This window comes from Amblyraja radiata, chromosome 3, assembly GCF_010909765.2.
Source record: "Amblyraja radiata isolate CabotCenter1 chromosome 3, sAmbRad1.1.pri, whole genome shotgun sequence".
In the NCBI taxonomy this organism is placed as follows: domain Eukaryota; kingdom Metazoa; phylum Chordata; class Chondrichthyes; order Rajiformes; family Rajidae; genus Amblyraja; species Amblyraja radiata.
Window position 1 is genome coordinate 3,062,727 of NC_045958.1, and position 19,685 is coordinate 3,082,411.

At 43.7% G+C, this 19,685-nt stretch overlaps 1 protein-coding gene across 3 annotated transcripts in view; it reads right to left on the minus strand.

The window, feature by feature from the left end:
* The window catches only part of edil3 (EGF like repeats and discoidin domains 3), a 317,094-nt gene that overhangs the window by 9,830 nt on the left and 287,579 nt on the right, over positions 1 to 19,685 (minus strand). For all 3 annotated transcript variants that reach the window (XM_033017237.1, XM_033017236.1, XM_033017235.1), the window contains one exon: positions 3,865 to 4,020. In XM_033017237.1, the coding sequence (XP_032873128.1) occupies positions 3,865 to 4,020 (156 nt within the window). The remainder of the gene's footprint in view (positions 1 to 3,864; positions 4,021 to 19,685) is intronic.

Below are 19,685 nucleotides of genomic sequence, written 5' to 3' on the forward strand. Positions count from 1 at the left end.
TTGTGGTAAGTGCAAAAAGGAAAAATCTCCTCATTCACAGTTGTTAGGATATGGAAGTGGTTATGGCAAAAAAAATGTTTATGTGCCTTCCGAAGTAGATGGGAAAAAAAGGTCAGGTAATTATGTTAGATTTGGTGGGAGTTGTTTGTGTAAATAAATACTAGCAGCAAATATTTGGTTGAAATGGTACATTTGTGATATACAAGCTCCACGTAATTTCATGTTCCACTCTCTCTTCTCTCTCCCATCAGGCAAAAGGTATAGAAGTGTGAAACATGGGGTTAGGAGAGATAGATTAGCCATGATTGAATGGCGGTATAGACTTGATGGGCCGAATGGCCTAATTCTGATCTTATGACCACCAGATTCAGGGACAGTTTCTTCCCAGATCTCATCAGGCAACTGAATCATCCTACCACAACTAGAGAGCAGTCCTGAACTCTCGGACTATCTTTGATTGGACTTTGCTGGCTTTGCCTTGCACTAAACATTATTCCCATACCATGTATCTATACACTGTAAATGGCTCAATTGTAATCATGTATTGTCTTTCCCCTGACTGGTTAGCACGCAACAAAAGCTTTTCACTGTACCTCGGTACACGTGACAATAAACTACACTGAACTGAACTGAATTCTATAAGATAACATGATTGAAATTATTTTTTAAACTGTTCTCGTCCCTTGCCACTTCACTTAAAATTCACTTCTTTCCTCCCATCATCTGTAAAACACCCATGAGAGGCTGATCCCCTTTAAATCCCCCGGGATATCAACAATTCACTACAGTTCTTTATCCTTGTTTATTTTACAGCCCTTTTACCGTTTAAATAATTGTTCTTTTGTCTAAATTTATAGGCAATTAGAATCAAATAGAACATTTCTTACACCACTAAAACTAAATGGAGACACTAAATTGGTAACAATCAAAAGACTATTGTATTCTAATGGTAACTGATTCAAAACCTCTCCTTAGGGAGTAGACAGACATTATGGGAACTGCTGTCAATGACTATTGATTTAGCAGTGTAACTATAAAAGGTCTGAATGCCTTTATAGATATTTTCTCCAGAGGGAGACAAGAAGAGATGGTTCTAAGTGCTAATCTAAACTTTTTGTGTCTTGGTTTCCGAAACTCTTCAACCACATGACAAAGGAATAGACTTTCCTCCTCCCGAAGAAGTACCAGTTTCCGACTCTGGACACAAAGTGCTGAAGTAACTCAGCGTGTCAGGCAGCATCGCTGGAGAATATGGATAGGTGACCCGCTGAGTTACTCCAGCACTTTGTGTTCAGATGCCGTGGAGGCCAAGTCTGTGGATATTTTTACAGCAGAGATAGATAGATTCTTGATTAGTACGGGTGTCAGAGGTTATGGGGAGATGGCAGGAGAACATGGATAAGCTTTTCCCATTGAGAGTAGAGAAGATTCAAACAAGAGGACATGATTTGAGAATTAAGGGACAGAGGTTTAGGGGTAACTTCTTTACTCAGGGAGTGGTAGCCGTGTGGAATGAGCTTCCAGTGGAAGTGGTGGAGGCAGGTTCGATTTTATCATTTAAAAATAAATTGGATAGGTATATGGACGGGAAAGGAATGGAGGATTATGGTCTGAGTGCAGGTAGATGGGACTAGGTGAGTGTAAGTGTTCGGCACGGACTAGAAGGCACGAGATGGCCTGTTTACGTGCTGTAATTGTTATATGGTTATATGGTTAATAGGATTAGGAGGGAGAGATAGATCAGCCATGATTGAATGGCGGACTAGACTTGTTGGGCCAAATGGTCTAATTCTACTCCTTATGCTTATGACCTTATGCTGCCTGACCTGTTGCGTTACTCCAGCACTGTGTGCATCTGCAGTTCCAGCACTTGTGCATCTGCAGTTCCTTGTGTTGCGTTTCGAACTGTGGCATTGATTGACATTGGTTGTGGCATCTTCCACACTGCTGCCCCTCATGGGAGTACATTGTATGACCTTCTGTGGGCCCCCTAACCCTGAGGCTGGGAAATACACTGTGTTTTAGAAGGAACTGCAGATGCTGGAAAATCGAAGGTAGACAAAAGTGCTGGAGAAACTCAGCGGGTGCAGCAGCATCTATGGAGCGAAGGAAATAGGCAACGTTTCGGGACGAAACGTTGCCTATTTCCTTCGCTCCATAGATGCTGCTGCACCCGCTGAGTTTCTCCAGCACTTTTGTCTACCTGGGAAATACACTGCTGGTTAGTGCCAGATTAAGCATGTCATCAACACAACAGTGCCCATTCAACTGAATGGGAGATGGTGGCTCCTTGGAGAAGAGTAAGATTTTATGCTTTGATTATTTATTTAAGTTTGATTAATTTTAATTTATTTTTAACGTGTGGATGTTATTTTTAACTTCTTCAAATTAAATATTTTAACGTATCCCAAGTATAAAATGTCTGTGAAAGTACAAAACATTCAATAGCCCCAATCACACTGAATAGGTTCTGAGCCTCACTGGCTGATATTGGATTCTGTCACGCTCATCTCCTGAAAACATAGAAACATAGAAAATAGGTGCAGGAGTAGGCCATTCGGCCCTTCGAGACTGCACCGCCATTCAATATGATCATGGCTGATCATCCAACTCAGTATCCTGTACCTGCCTTCTCTCCATACTCCCTGATCCCTTTAGCCACAAGGGCCACATCTAACTCCCTCTTAAATATAGCTAATGAACTGGCCTCAACTATCTTCTGTGGCAGAGAATTCCAGAGATTCACCACTCTCTGTGTGAAAAATGTTTTTCTCATCTCGGTCCTAAAAGACTTCCCCCTTATCCTTAAACTGTGACCCCTTGTTCTGGACTTCCACAACATCGGGAACAATCTTCCTGCATCTAGCCTGTCCAACCCCTTAAGAATTTTGTAAGCTTCTATAAGATCCCCCCTCAATCTTCTAAATTCTAGCGAGTACAAGCCGAGTCTATCCAGTCTTTCTTCATATGAAAGTCCTGCCATCCCAGGAATCAGTCTGGTGAACCTTCTCTGTACTCCCTCTATGGCAACAATGTCCCTCCTCAGATTAGGAGACCAAAACTGCACTGCAAACAAACACATAGGCAGACGGCCAATTACTATGGGTAACAAAAGATCTGTCCGAATGGTTCTGGAGCTGACATATTTAGCTGATACTGCTGACACTGGAGATACAAGGAACTGCAGATGCTGGAATCTTGAGTAATATGTAAAGTGCTGGAGTAACTCAGCGGATCAAGCAGCATCTGTGGAGGGAATGGATTGGCGGCGTTTTGAGTTCTAGTCATACAGCATGGAAACAGGCCCCTTGACCTATGCTGACCAAGATGACCCGTCTATGCTAGTCCCACCTTCCCGTGTTTGGCCCTTCTTCAGGATGAGACCCTTCTTCAGCACCAGTCTGAAGAGCGGTCCTAATTCGAACCTTCGGCTATTCATTCCCTACAGAGATGCTACCTGACCCGCTGAGTTACTCCATCACTTAGTGTTTACTAGAGGTGACACTGCTGATTTATTTTTTACATTGTCCATATAAATGCATGTCTAGCCCAGTTGCAAAAACCAATCAGCTTTATCACTGAGATCTCAATTGAAATGGAAAAAAGTCCTTTTAAATTGTGTAAGAAGGAACTGCAGATGCTTGTTTAAACCGAAGCTGGAGTAACTCAGCGGGACAGGCAGTATTTCTGGAGAGAAGGAATGGGTGACGTTTCGGGTCGAGACCCTTCGCACTTGGTCGGCCTGGGCAAGTTGGGCCATAGGACCTGTTTCCATGCTGTGTTACTCTATGACTTGTCTGAATAAGCTCCGCTGGTGAATCATACCAATTTGCTAACTGGAAATCCTGTTGTTGCTAAACTCACCTTATCCTTTTGTTGTTTGTCATCTTTATAAATGGTCCATTTCTTTCCATCATTGCTGTAGGCCACCTTGTACGAACCGACAAACTGTATGTGACCAAAATCTTTAGCGCCTTGGGTGATTACACCGGTCACTTTAGTAGGAATAAGTAGATCAATCTGAAACAGGAAAATATGTAAAATATAAAACAGTTCCAGGGATAAAAAAAATATATATATATATATCACATTCTTTGAAGTTTGAGGGAAAAATAAATGTTGTCCAAAATATCTCATATGTTTCATGTAAAATGTTCCTGTCTTCAATCTGTGAAATATTTTGCTTATCAAAGTAGCTTCCGTATATATTGGACCCTTGTATCATCTGCATCTTTGATAAATAATACATTATACGTCATGCTATCAATATTTCTGCTGTTTTGTAAAGCACAAGATAGAAATGAAGAGACATGAGGTGAGTCATTAAGATTCTCTTTTATTTCTATAAAATAGTTTTTATGTTGTTGCAGAGTTGCTAATACAAGTATAAGTAATTGTGTACATCAGTAAACAAGAAGGGCTGCATTGGGAACATTGGGAACATTTTTCCTGCATCTAGCTTGTCCAGTCCTTTTATAATTTCATATGTTTCTATAAGATCTCCCCCTCATCCTTCTAAACTCCAGTGAATACAAGCCTAGTCTTTTCAATCTTTCCTCATATGACAGTCCCGCCATCCCAGGGATCAATCTCGTGAACCTACGCTGCACTGCCTCAATCACAAGGATGTCCTTCCTCAAATTAGGAGACCAAAACTGTACACAATGCTCCAGATGTGGTCTCACCAGAGCCCTATACAACTGCAGTAGAACCTCTTTACTCCTATACTGAAATCCTCTTCTTATATCAAAGATGGTAGACAAAAATGCTGGAGAAACACAGCGGGTGCAGCAGCATCTATGGAGCGAAGGAAATATTTCGCTCCATAGATGCTGCTGCACCCGCTGAGTTTCTCCAGCATTTTTGTGTACCTTCAATTTTCCAGCATCTGCAGTTCCTTCTTAAAAACAATGTATAATCCGGCTGTAAGCTTGATATATTGAAGAGAAATTGCAAAGAATGAAGCCGATACACAATATTCCTTGTCAGTGACTAATTTTCAAACTAGGCAGCCCTTTAAAACATTTTGCAAAAATGTGATATTTGACTTGTGATTAATGCATTCCATGCAATGTAAATGTTTGAACACATTCTAGAAAATTACACAATCTCCAATTCTAATCATTACTTGAATATGTTTTTTGTTCTTTAGTTTTTAGTTTCAGATATACAGCGCAGAAACACCGAGTCTGCGCTGACCAGAGATCCTGGTCTACTAACACTATCCAACACACTAGGAACAATTTACAATTTTTATCAAAGCCAAATTAACCTACAAACCTGTACGTCTTTTGAGTGTGGGAGGAAACCGGAGCACACAGGGAAGCCCCGCAAGGTCACAGGGAGAACGTGCAAACTCCCTACAGACAGCACCCATAGTCGGGATCAAATCGAATGGTATGTTGGCATTCATAGCAAGAGGATTTGAGTATAGGAGCAGGGAGGTTCTACTGCAGTTGTACAGGGTCTTGGTGAGACCACACCTGGAGTATTGCGTACAGTTTTGGTCTCCTACTCTGAGGAAAGACATTCTTGCCATAGAGGGAGTACAGAGAAGGTTCACCAGGCTGATTACTGGGATGGCAGGACTTTCATATGAAGAAAGACTGGATAGACTCAGCTTGTACTCGCTAGAATTTAGAAGATTGAGGGGGGATCTTATAGAAACTTACAAAATTCTTATGGGGTTGGACAGGCTAGATGCAGGAAGATTGTTCCCGATGTTGGGGAAGTCCAGAACAAGGGGTCACAGTTTAAGGATAAGGGGGAAATCTTTTAGGACTGAGATGAGAAAAATATTTTTTACACAGAGAGTGGTGAATCTCTGGAATTCTCTGCCACAGAAAGTAGTTGAGGCCAGTTCATTGGTTATATTTAAGAGGGAGTTAGATGTGGCCCTGGTGGCTAAAGGTATCAGAGGGTATGGAGAGAAGGCAGGTACAGGATACTGAGTTGGATGATCAGCCATGATCATATTGAATGGAGGTGCAGGCTCGAAGGGCCGAATGGCCTACTCCTGCACCTATTCTCTATGTTTCTATGTTTCAAACCCTCGTCTTTGGCGCTGCACGGCAGCAACTCGACCACTGCGTCACCGTGCCGACCCTTTCTTTAAACAAATATCCTACACCCTTTATCATCTGTACAGATATTCCATTGACTAGAAATCCCACTACACACAAGATCATATACATGTGCAAATTTGTTCTCCAGCCAGTAGTACAAAATGTAGCACATGGCCACGTATGGCAACAACACCTTATAAGTTCATTACGTTCAGTGGCATGAATTGCAGAGGCAGAATATAATGCAATGAGATTCAAACTATTGATACGGGATGAGTTTCCCCGTGGTCTTGACTTTTGACCTATGATGATATAATACAATATCAGGAATTTCTACACATGAACATTTGCACTTCCTCCTACAAACAATAATTAAGGAAGAAAATGCATAGTATTAAGATGCATACAGACTTCTTTGTCACTAATACAAATACCTTCTATTCAATTGTCTCTGCAACTCCCACTCCTTCCTTCGGCCCCTTTTCATGAGCACGACAACACACTGAAGATTAAAGGTGGAATCTCCAATCTTCACTTGTTAGTCATCAAAAAAAAAAACAAGGAGCAAACTCCAGAGAGGATGATCAAAGATGCTTGAATGAAAGGGTCCCTAGATTTGCTCACAGCACTTGCAGATTCAACTTTTTGTGTTCAATGAAAAGTACAAGGATGACTGTGTGCTACCCTTGATGAATGCAGCATTTAATGCTGTGCAGTCATTGCCAGGATAATCAGTCCATGCCTCATAGTGGCATGGAATCACTTGTAACGTACAAAGCAATGAGGGCAGGTATGATGGCTGCTTAGTGAGGGGGACATACGGAGATTTGCCATTTCTTCCCATGCCACCACCGTTCCATGGCATACTTTTAACTGTGGTACAGAAAGGTCATAGAACCACTACCTATGACTCATTGAGGTCATGCCAATCACCACTTTACACTCATCCCAATTGATTCCCACCGCATACAAATAGTTCCCATCAATATACCATTGTTTATAAGTTATCACACACACCCACACCCTTGGGGAAACTTCTAATGGCCAATTAACCTTCCAACCTGCACATCTGAGGGATGTGGGAAGAAACCAGAGCATTCCTTAAGTCTGAGGATAGCAAGCAACGATATGGCAGCAGTGATTTCTACATGCAGCTGTTGTCGGAAACTGTGCAGATAAATTTGTAGCTTAGTTTAGTTCAGCTTAAAGCCCTGTCGCACGGTACGAGTTCATTCCAAGAGTTCTCCCGAGTTTGCCCTGATTCGAACTCGGAGATTTACGGTAATGGCCGCTCGTCGGTACTCGGGGCTCTCGTGGACATTTTCCAACATGTTGAAAAATCTTCACGAGTCATCCCGAGCTTACCTGCCGTTAGCGAGTCTTCCCGAGTACCTGCCGTTAGCACTATGAGCCGCTAAGGGACGTCCCCGAGCTCCGACGTACCCGCTACGTTCATTCTCCGTGCTTACCACGAGTTTGATTTTTGTTTTAACTCGGGGGAGGTCTTGGAATGAACTCGTACAGTGGGACAGGGTAGTTAGCTTATTGTCATGTGTACCGAGGTAAAGTGAAACGCTCTTTTCTCTCACACACGGCACAGTATAATGATCAGTGAAGGGTGTAAAACATATTAATGATATTTTAACAGTATTTTTATTCCCAATTTTCTGATATGTTTGTATATCACCTGACTATAAATCAGTAGATCACACTGCATTAGCCAATCGTATTTAGCATTCTAAAAGGAGGTGAATGTAAGGTGACCCAAAACATCTAGAGTTTGTCTAACCACATAGGCTACCTGACCTGCCGAGTTTTTTTTCCAGCAGTTTCTGTTTTAGTCTCTGCCATCTTGTCTTGCTGAAATTGGGCTTGATGGTGTTGTAAGCGTCATGCTGCTTTTATGAGTCATAAGATTTCCTTTCAAAACAAAATTATCACTATCCTCAGACAATTCCTCGCACCCACTTTTAGATGCCATTATCCCCCTTTCCATAAAAACAGTAATTTTAGTTTAGTTTAGTTTAGTTTAGAGATACAGTGTGGAAACAGGCCCTTCAGCTCACCGGGTCCACGCCGACCTGCGATCCCCACATTATAATAATAATAATAATAATGGATGGGATTTATATAGCGCCTTTCTAATACTCAAAGCGCTTTACATCGCATTATTCATTCACTCCTCAGTCACACTCGGTGATGGTAAGCTACTTCTGTAGCCACAGCTGCCCTGGGACAGACTGACGGAAGCGTGGCTGCCAATCTGCGCCTACGGCCCCTCCGAACACTACCAATCATTCACACACATTCACACACAGGCAAAGGTGGGTGAAGTGTCTTGCTCAAGGACACAACGACAGTATGCACTCCAAGCGGGATTCGAACCGGCTACCTTCCGGTTGCCAGCCGAACACTTAGCCCATTGTGCCATCTGTCGTCCCGAATAACACTATCTTACACATATTAGGACCAAATTTTACATTTACCATGGCAATTAACCTACAAATCTGTTCGTCTTTGAAGTGTGAGAGCAAACCGAAGATCTTGGAGAAAGTCCGCGCGTTCGTGGGAAAAACGTACAAATTCCATGCAGACAGCACTCATAGTCGGGATCGAACCTGGGTTTCCGGCACTGCAAGCGCTGTACGGCAGCAACTCTACCGCTGCGCCACCATGCCGCCCATTTGTGCCACTTTTCTGATAACACTTTTCACTTGAATTTCCAATGTATCTAAGCCCTGCCCCAAAACTGAAATAAGAACAAAAATTTAAGGTGAGAGGCGAAAGATTTAATAAGAACCTGAGGAGCAACATTTTTTCACACAAAACGAGCTGCCAGAGGATGTATTTGAGGCAGGTACTATAACAACTTTTAAAAGACATTTGGACAGGTACATGGATAGGAAGGGTTTAGAGGGATATGGTCCTAACACAAGAAGGTGGAACAAGTATAGATAGATCATCTTGGTCAGCATGGGCAAGTTAGGCCAAAGGGCTTGTTTCCATGCTGTAGGACTCCATGACGCTAGGAGCAGCTTCCAAATAACATAGCATCTCCTTCAGGAAAAAAATGATTTCTTCACGAGTGCCATTGTCTAATTCATGGCCCAATGGCCTTCAGATTGGATTATGCTGCTGTTTGAGTGAGTGGTCTCCTGATTCCTAACCTCAATTCATCCAATAAATTGTCACCCATCAACTATCCTACACCATTCTGCTCCCCCATCATCTATTGCCACCAGATGACATCTGCTTATGGTCTCTAACTCGATATATTGTTTTTCATTGAGCCAGGTAAATTAAACCTTCCAAACTATCTAGCCTCTCTTGATAGGAAAACTCAATTGAACCCAATGATGGCCAGCCATCCAATTTGGTGCCCTGTTTCCACATTCTTCCCATATGCCTTGACCTCTTTCTGACATTAAATGTTCCCACTTCCTTAGAGTCATAGAGCCATACAGCACGGCAACAGGCCCTTCAGCCCAAGATGCCCCTGCTACACGAGTACCACCTGCCCGCGTTTGGCCCATATCCCTCTAAACCTTTCCTGTCCATGCATCCTTCTTGAACATATTTAACAACACAACTTCCACCATAGAACACAAAAAAATAGATGCAGGAGTAGGCCATTCGGCCCTTCGAGCCAGCACCACCATTCAATATGATCATGGATGATCATCTAAAATCAGTACCCCGTTCCTACTTTACCTCCATATCCCTTGATTCATATAGCCCGAAGAGCTAAAGGGCCTGTCCCACTTGGCAAGTTTTTCGGCAACTGTCGGCATCATTGACTGAAGTACCAGGTCACCGAAAACATCGCAGCGTGATGATGTATTGAGGCGCGGTGTTTCCTCGGGTGTCGCAACATTTCCTTTGTCACCGCTGGATTTTGAAATGTTCAAAATCCAGCGGCGACTGCTGGCTGTCACCAAAAAAATTGCCAAGTGGGACAAGAGGCCCTTTAAATCTGACTCTCTCTTGAAAACTTCTGTCACTGAGAATTCAACATGCTCACCAACCTCTGACTGAGGAAATATCACCCGATCTCAGTTCTAAAGCCTGAGGTTTGACCCCTGGTGCTGGACTATACATGCCACATCACGAGGCAAACTGTGCATGGGCAAGCAATTGTTGAGGCCATCCTTTATACTAGAAATGGCTGCAGCATTAGTTTACTAAAGGGCCTGTCCCACTTGCATGCAATTGCATGCGTTTGGCTCGACCAAGTACGCGCTAAGTACCCGCGTGACGTCATTTGCGTCATACTTACCAATCAGCTCGGTAGGTGGCGGGCCGACTGAATTTGGGCGTTGCACGGCGTCGGGCGGTAATGTCATCACGCAACGCCTTGCGTGTCAAGACGCTGCGTACGACCGCAATGCGCCTGCGTACGACCGCAATGCGCCTGCGTGCCGACAGTGAACTGCGCGCGAAGATTTCGGACACTGTCAGATTTTCGGAGCACCTCGCGATGTCGGGACCAGGCCCGCACAACTCCGCGCTTCTAAGTGGGATCGGCCCCGCGCGGCCATACGGTGCCCGTACGCCTCAAGCGACCACGTTTGGTCACGCCAAACGCATGCAATCCCATGCAAGTGGGACAGGCCCTTAAGTTTCAAGATACACCATTGAAACATGCTCACTGACCATTGAATACCCACTCACACCAGTTCTATCTTATCCCACATTTTTTCATCCAGTCCCAACACACCAGGGCCAATTTTACAGGTGCTAATTAACCTACAAACCTGCAATTCTTTGCGATGTGGGAAGAAAGCGGAGCACTCAAAGGAAACCCGCGCAGCCACAGGGAGAACGTGCAAACTCCACACAGGCAGCACCCAACGTCAGGATCAAACCTGGGTGTCTGGTGCTGCGAGACAGCGGCTTTAGACTTAGACTTTGGAGATACAACGTGGAAACTGGTCCTTCAGCCCACCGAGTCCACGGTGACCAGCCAACCACCTCATCATTAGTACTATCCTACATACACTAGGGACAATTGACAATTAACCTACAAACCTATATGTCTTTGGAGTATGGGAGCAATCCCACGCGATCCCAGGGAGAATGTACGCACTGCATACGGACAGCAACCATGAACCTGGAACTCTACCGCTGCACCACTGTGCCGCCCAAACACAGCACAGTGCAGCACAAACAAGTGAGTCACATCTTCTGATTTAGGAGAACCAGTGGCCACCCACTCAGAAGCACACTTTCCAAGTGTTCTATTTATTGCAACTGCCTAAACTAAATGACAGCACCCCCTCTTGTTACTTTGGCAATCTGCTGCGGCATTTGCTGGTGTCTGCCTGGTGATACAGGAGCTGCAGGGCATCAACACAGCGAGATGGACTGGCATTGCTCCAGCTATTACTTCTGTGCTGCAATGGTTGTGCTGGGTGCTCTCCAGATACAGGTGCAAGACAAGCATCAGAACAGCCCAAGGCATGAACGTAGAGTTCAGGCTGAACCAGGGTCCAGCTCTGGAAGTGATCACAATGACTTGTTTTCTCCTCTTGTCTCTCCCTCTCAGATAACATACCTCCTGCACTTTTCAGTTGAGTTCAGTTTATTGTCACGTGTACAGTGGTAATAGTGTATTGTCCGAGTGTACTAGCGCTTTATGCATAAAGGTGACATTTCTATTCCATATAATGTAGGTTCTTGGTTCTTGGTTTCTTGGTCCTCCAAAATATTCCAAATGGAATTTAAACTGGAGGTGGTGAAGGGAGGGCTTAAGCCAGAAAGGGTTATTGGGAAGAAAGAGCTACTTTAAATTTAGTTGCATCTGGTTGGGTAACTATAGTTGGGTGGAGATTATTCCATGCTTTAATTGTGCGGGGGAAGAACGAATTGCTGTAGGGGCTTGCACCAAAGTGCCAAGAGTGGAAATAAAGACACATCATAATGCATTATTAAGAAAGCGAATGGTATGTTAGCATTCATAGCAAAAGGATTTGAGTATAGGAGCAGGGAGGTTCTACTGCAGTTGTACAGGGTCTTGGTGAGACCACACCTGGAGTATTGCGTACAGTTTTGGTCTCCTAATCTGAGGAAAGACTATCTTGCCATAGAGGGAGTACAGAGAAGGTTCACCAGACTGATTCCTGGGATGGCAGGACTTTCATATGAAGAAAGACTGGATAGACTCGGCTTGTACTCGCTAGAATTTAGAAGATTGAGGGGGGATCTTATAGAAACTTACAAGATTCTTAAGGGGTTGGACAGGCTAGATGCAGGAAGATTGTTCCCGATGTTGGGGAAGTCCAGAACAAGGGGTCATAGTTTAAGGATAAGGGGGAAGTCTTTTAGGACCGAGATGAGAAAATAAAATTCACACAGAGAGTGGTGAATCTGTGGAATTCTCTGCCACAGAAGGTAGTTGAGGCCAGTTCATTGGCTATATTTAAGAGGGAGTTAGATGTGGCCCTTGTGGCTAAAGGGATCAGGGGGTATGGAGAGAAGGCAGGTACAGGATACTGAGTTGGATGATCAGCTATGATCATATTGAATGGCGGTGCAGGCTCGAAGGGCCGAATGGCCTACTCCTGCACCTATTTTCTATGTTTCTATTCATGCTATATTAAAACTCCAGCCAAACCATTTAAAGATTTAGATAGCTTGGTTGTCTTGTCAATTAGTCTAAGTAGAAACCTGAAACATGTGACCTTTAATTAATATGGTGAGGTAATAAATTGTATTTGAACAAAATATCTTAAGCCTTCCTTGACAAACAGTTTCCATGTGTGAGATTAGAGCAGATACTGTAAATGTGAAATGTGAGTTTGTTATGTGGAGCCAAGATAACATGGTTATGATGACCTATTGAAGATATTGTCTAATATAAATCTTACATAATGAAGAGTGTGTTATTTGTTTTGTACCATAACATCAGGAAAAAAGTTTCGTGATTTCTTAAAAATCTTGATCATTCTAAATGTTGTGGTTAACTATGGAAAATTCTTGAGAGCCAAATGGCGGCATAGTTTAGAAGGATGAGAGGAGATCTTATAGAAACATATAAAATTATAAAAGGACTGGACAAGCTAGATGCAGGAAAAATGTTCCCAATGTTGGGCGAGTCCAGAACCAGGGGCCACAGTCTTAGAATAAAGGGGAGGTCATTTAAGACTGAGGTGAGAAAAAACTTTTTCACCCAGAGAGTTGTGAATTTGTGGAATTCCCAGTGGAGGCCAAATCACTGGATGGATTTAAGAGAGAGTTAGATAGAGCTCTAGGGGCTAGTGGAGTCAAATGATATGAGGAGAAGGCAGGCACGGGTTATTGATAGGGGACGATCAGCCATGATCACAATGAATGGCGGTGCAGGCTTGTAGGGCCGAATGGCCTCCTCCTGCACCTATTTTCTATGTTTCTATAGAGATGTGGAGGTAGAGATGCTGCCTCACAGCGCCAGAGACATGGGTTCGATCCTGATTACGGGTGCTGTCCGTACAGAGTTTGTACATTCCCCAAAAACGTACACTCCAAAACCGTACAGGTTTATAGGTGAGTTGACTTCGGTAAAATTGGAAATTGTCTTTAGTATGTAGGATAGTGCTAGTGTATGGGGTGATCGCCAGTCAGCGTGGAGTGGCCTGATTCCACGCTGTATCTCTGAAGTCTAAAGTGGAGTGGTTTATCCACTCGGCATCAGTTAACTAATGAAAATAAAAATAAAACTATTTGCCTGCCTTAAGGCCACTTGATCTCTTGAGGTCAGACTTGATTTCCTGCCCAAAAACATCATGACTTTTGTGTTATATTCAAGACACCCTAAAGCTATGGGTTGGAGGCATGTTCATGAGGCATAGTAAACATTAAGTGCAGTTGAATGAGAGTTGAAAGATGAGAAACATAGAAACATAGGAAATATGTGCAGGAATAGGCCATTCAGCCCTTCGAGCCAACACAGCCATTCAATATGATCATGGCTATTCATCCAAAATCAGTAACCCGTTCCTTCTTTTTCCCCATATCCCTTGATTCCGTTAGCCCTAAGACCTATATCTAACTCTCTCTTGAATACATCCAGTGCATTGGCCTCCACTGCCTTCTGTGGCAGACAATTCCACAGATTCACAACTCTCTGGTTGAAGAAGATTTTCCTCATCTCAGTCCTAAATGGCCTACCCCTTATTCTTAAACTGTGACCACTGGTTCTGGACTCCCCCAACATCGAGAACATTTCTCCTGCATCTAGCCTGTCCAATCCCTTAACAATTTTACATGTTTCTATAAGATATCCTCTCATCCTTCTAAATTCCAGTGAATATGTTATTTTGTGAGACCCTCACAAGATTTATCAACATCATTATACTGTTTAAGAAGGAACTGAAGATGCTGGAAAATGGAAGGTACACAAAAATGCTGGAGAAACTCAGCGGGTGCAGCAGCATCTATGGAGCGAAGGAAATAGGCAACGTTTCTTCTTCAGACTGAGGGTGGGGAGAAGAAAGGAAAAAGGAAGAGGAGGAGCCCGAGGGCTGAGGGAGAGCTGGAAAGGAGAGGAGACAGTAAGGCTACCGGAAATTGGAGAATTCAATGTTTATGCCGCTAGGGTGCAGACTGCCCAAGCGGAATATGAGGTTCTGCTCCTCCAGTTTCCGAAACGATCGCCAAGCCTATGCTTGGTCTCACCGATGTAGATCACCTCCCCCTCAAAAATCACCCCTTCACCTCACAAGTTATCCCAAGTCTCAACTACATAAATGTTGCCTACAGTACTTTTAAATCTCTTCCCTGCACGACCTTTTCCCTGTCGGGTCTCCGTTGTCGTTGGGGCCTAGCACCGTGGAGCGGCCTCCACCGGAACGACCTGGGGGCTCAAGTCATGGAGCCGGCGGAGCTGCGGACTTATCATCGTGGAGCTGGCTGGTTCGGAGCGTGGAGAGCTGCAGTGGCGCACTGCTGCGACCCGACTACGGTGGATGGTGACACCGGGAGCTCGCGGGTCCCTGGTGGGAGACTGCTTTGTGGGGCACTGGCAACGGCGACTTCTCCCTCCCGAATTGCGGGGTTGAAAGTGACCTGGAGCGGGGCCTTACATCGCCCGGCGCGGCTTTAAGTGGCCGCGGACTTGCTAGCGCCCGCCGGGGGCTTTGACTTTGACATCGGGAGAAGAATGGAGAGCAGGGGAGAGACAAGACTTTGCCTTCCATCACAGTGAGTAGGAGATTCATGTTTGTGATGGATGTTTGTGTCAATTGTGTTGGTGTGTGCCTTGGTTCTTTTCTTGTATGGCTGCAGAAACCAAATTTCGTTTGAACCTCATGTGAGGTTCAAATGACAAATAAATGGTATTGTATTGTATATTGTATTGTAGATTCATAAATTATAGGAGAAGAATTGGCCCATTTGGCCCATCATGTCTACTCCGCACTTCAATCATGGCAGATCTTTCTTTCCCTCTCATCCCCATTCTCCTGCCTTCTCCCCATAACCTCGCACACCCTTACTAATCAAGAATCTGTCAATCTCCACCCTAAAAATATCCATTGACCGTGGGAATGAATTCCGCAGATTCACCAGCCTCTGACTAAACAAATTCCTCCTCATCTCCTTTCTAAAGGTACGTCCTATTATTCTGAGGTCATGGCCTCAGGTCAGTGAACCGGATTACCACTTCATTTAGCTCTTAGGGCTAAAGGGCAGGAAGATTGTTCCCGATTGTTGGGGAAGTCCAGAACAAGGGGTCACAGTTTAAGGATAAAGGGGAAATCTTTTAGGACCGAGATGAGAAAAACATTTTTCACACAGAGAGTGGTGAATCTCTGGAATTTTCTGCCACAGAGGGTAGTCGAGGCCAGTTCATTGGCTATATTTAAGAGGGAGTTAGATGTGGCCCTTGTGGCTAAAGGGATCAGGGGGTATGGAGAGAAAGCAGGTACAGGATACTGAGTTGGATGATCAGCCATGATCATATTGAATGGCGGTGCAGGCTCGAAGGGCCGAATGGCCTACTCCTGCACCTATTTTCTATGTTTCTATGTTTTGTATGTAAATGAATCAAGGGATATGGGGAAAAAGCAGGAACGGGGTACTGATTTTAGATGGCAGCCATGAGCTGGCCTGAAGGGCCGAATGGCCTACTCCTTCACCTATTTTCCAATATTTACAAATGGATGAAGGGAGTGAAGCTTACCGGGACTGGACACAGAATATCTTAATAAGACAGGTGGGTGACCTCCCTCACTCAAGTTTCATCATTTAAAGGTGCTATGAAGAACACAGCCTTGGGCTCTTGGCCTGGACATTTTCACAGATTCCAAAACGATAGCAAGGAGGTGGAATGCATTATCAGTGACTAGTTCTGTGGCCTGAGGCCTGCTCAATGCTACTCGCAGGAAATAACAGGAACATTCTCACAGCCAGGCCGTCCAAAAATCTCCAAAAGCTCCACTGTACTTTAGGAAATGGCCCGCTGTACTTTCTGAATTTTTATTTGGTTCTGGCATCATGTACTATTTGCCTGAATAACACGGGGTATTGATAAAATAAAGAAATGCTGCTGGCATGACAAAAATAGCTGGATTTTACCCCTGTTCATTTTGGATCAAGGCTGCATCTTGTTCACTCACGGAACTGTTCACTTCCAAGGAGGTAAATGTTATAACAATCTGAATATTTATGTGCAGTCAACCATTTTGAGCTTGAATTATGCCCTTTGTGCATTAGGGTGGTTTACAAGGATTCGTTTCAGGTTAGTTCCGGCTGTTACCAGAACGGAATCAATAAAATCATCAAATGTGCACAAGAGCCACAGATAGTACCTGTGGAGCAACAACATAGTTACTGCCCTATAACTATCAAATTTCACTAAGGTTAAAATAAATCTACTCTGTTTATAACTGTTTCGATTCACATGATATTTAGTGAATTTTAATGTTTCCATTTACCTAATCTTTGATTGATGTTAAACAGCATGAAATTATTTATTCCCAATGAGAAAAATTGCTTAAAATGACTATGACTGGGACATTAATAAACACTTACTTCATCTTCCATGACCAAGGCTGCAAAGCGTATAATAAAGTGGTGGTTAAGGCTGCATGTGTTGAAGTGCTTGAAATGCCAACATATTTTGCAATAGAGTTTTGTGCTGAGGTTAAGCGAAATAATTAATCTTTGTTCTCTTGAGATAACGATCATAATTACAATTTGTTCCTGGCTGTTAACAATTATTTAGCTTTCAAAATTTAGATGCAAGAAACAGGTCAACAAATCCTGTGAAGGATAAATCTTTGCCTTTAAACAAATGAGTGCTTTGAAGTATTTAAGGAAATCATTAGTTTAAGCCTTTCAAACAAATGTTTTTCATTTAAAAGGTGTATTTCAGAAAGGGGTTTCTGAATAGAACTACACAATTCAAAAGCTGAGCCACATAAGGTCATTTTTAATAAAACTTTACGGTATAAGAGGAATTTTGTAACAGCTTAAATGTACTTGGGTGGCCATAGTCAGAATGTTGCAGCTCATAATAATACAGCAATATAACTCAAACTGCATCATATTTATTTCTCATCGTTTCTTATGGCATAGAGTGAGTCCATTTGGCCCATTGAGTCTATGCTGGGACTCAGTGCAAGTCCATTATTGGCCTTATCTTATTCTGTGGTGAATCTGTGGAATTCATTGCCACAAACAACTGTGGAAGCCAAGTCGATGGATATTTTTAAGGAGGAAATTAATAGATTCTTGATTAGTACAGGTGTCAGGGGTTATGGGGAGAAGGCAGGAGAATGGGGCTGAGAGGGAGAATTAGATCGGATGTCAGAGTAGACTTGATGGGCCAAATGGCCTAATTCCACCCCTTGAACTTATGATTCTTTGTCAGATGCCAATCAACTGCATCCTATCCACATACAATATGAAAGTTTTACAATAGGTAATAATTTGACAAATAATATTTGGATGGGGGAGGACAATGGGGCATGGAGGGGAAGCCCACACAGTCACAGGGAGAATGTGTAAATACCATTCACTTATTTTAATAAAAAACGTTTATTCTACAGGCCAAAACTAATGATTCCATTAAATATTTCAAAGCACTAATTTGTTTAAATGCAAAGATGCAATACAACAAATTCCATTGGGCAATATTTGTGCAAGTTGGATTGGAGATCAGGTAACAAACATATTGTGAAAGAAAGACTGGGCTTATATTCACTGGAATTTAGAAGGATGAGAGGGTATTTTATAGAAACATATAAAATTCTTAAGGGATTGGACAGGCTAGATGCAGGAAAAATGTACCCCATTTTGGGGGAGTCCAGAACCAGGGGTCGCAGATTAAGAATAAGGGATAGGCCATTTAGGACTGAAATGAGGAAAAACTTTTTCAGCCATAGAGTTGTGAATCTGTGGAATAGATGCTGCTGCACCCGCTGAGTTTCTCCAGCTTTTTTGTGTACCTTTTATTATATTTTGTTGTTGCTCGACCTCCAAAAACTGGGGGATAGTACAGGCCATCCCCAACTCAAAAAGTGGGGGGATATATCCCCCATCTCCCCCCCCAGCCCCCCCCCCCCCCTCTCTCGGGGCCAACTCTCTCCCTCTCGGGAGCGTCTTTCTCTCTCTCGGGGCCCACCCTCCCTACCCTTCCGCTCGGCGGCTAATCACAATGCTTCATTCACTGTCCCATACCTCGAATGTGAACCACGCTGTGATTGGCAGTTGAGCGGATGGGATGGAGGGTTTTGGGGGGGGCAGTCGGTTTCCGCCACGGCTGGTCGTGGTTTTACCGCGCTCACTGTGTGCTTGTTCTGAGATTCTGGATGTCGGACGTCCTCAGAAGAAGAGAAAAATATGCCTGCGGGCCGGATAATTTCGGGTTATGAAGCATATCTCGCCAAGCCACCCCCCCACCCCGGTTCCGCGGCCCAAGCTGTTTCTGGATGAGCAGCCGTGATCATATTGAATGGCGGTGCTGGATATTTTCTATGTTTCTATATTTCTAACTGGGGCAGTGAGGGATAGGAATGTGGGTCAGGATGGTTATGAAATGGATGATTGCAAGGTTGTGGACCTCAGCTGACAGGACTGGTAGGTTATGTGACAGTGTAGAAGGCTGGGATTGAGGTTGGGAAACATGCATCGATGCCTGGGCTTGGCAGGGGTGATACAAGAAAGATAAGCCTCTATCCAGGTCTGTGTCCTGACAAAAGAACAAAGAACATAGAACCACACCGACACTCTTTACGAGAATTTCCCCAGGAATTAGTGGATTAATATATGATGAGCATTTGACGACAATACTTCAAAGTACTCGCTGGAGTTAGGATGAGGGGAGACCTCATTGAAACTTACCAAATAGTGAAAGGCATAGATAGAGTGGACGTGGAGATGATGTTTCCACTTGTGGGAGAGTCTAGGACCAGAGGGCATAGCCCCAGAATAAAAGGACGTATCTTTAGAAAGAAGATGTGGAGGAATTTCTTTAGTCAAAGGGTGGTGAATCTGTGGAATTCATTGCAGAAGGTGGCTGTGGAGGCCAAGTCAATTGATATTTTTACAGTGGAGATTGATAAGATTCATGATTAATAGCAAAAGGATTTGAGTATAGGAGCAGGGAGGTTCTACTGCAGTTGTACAGGGTCTTGGAGAGAC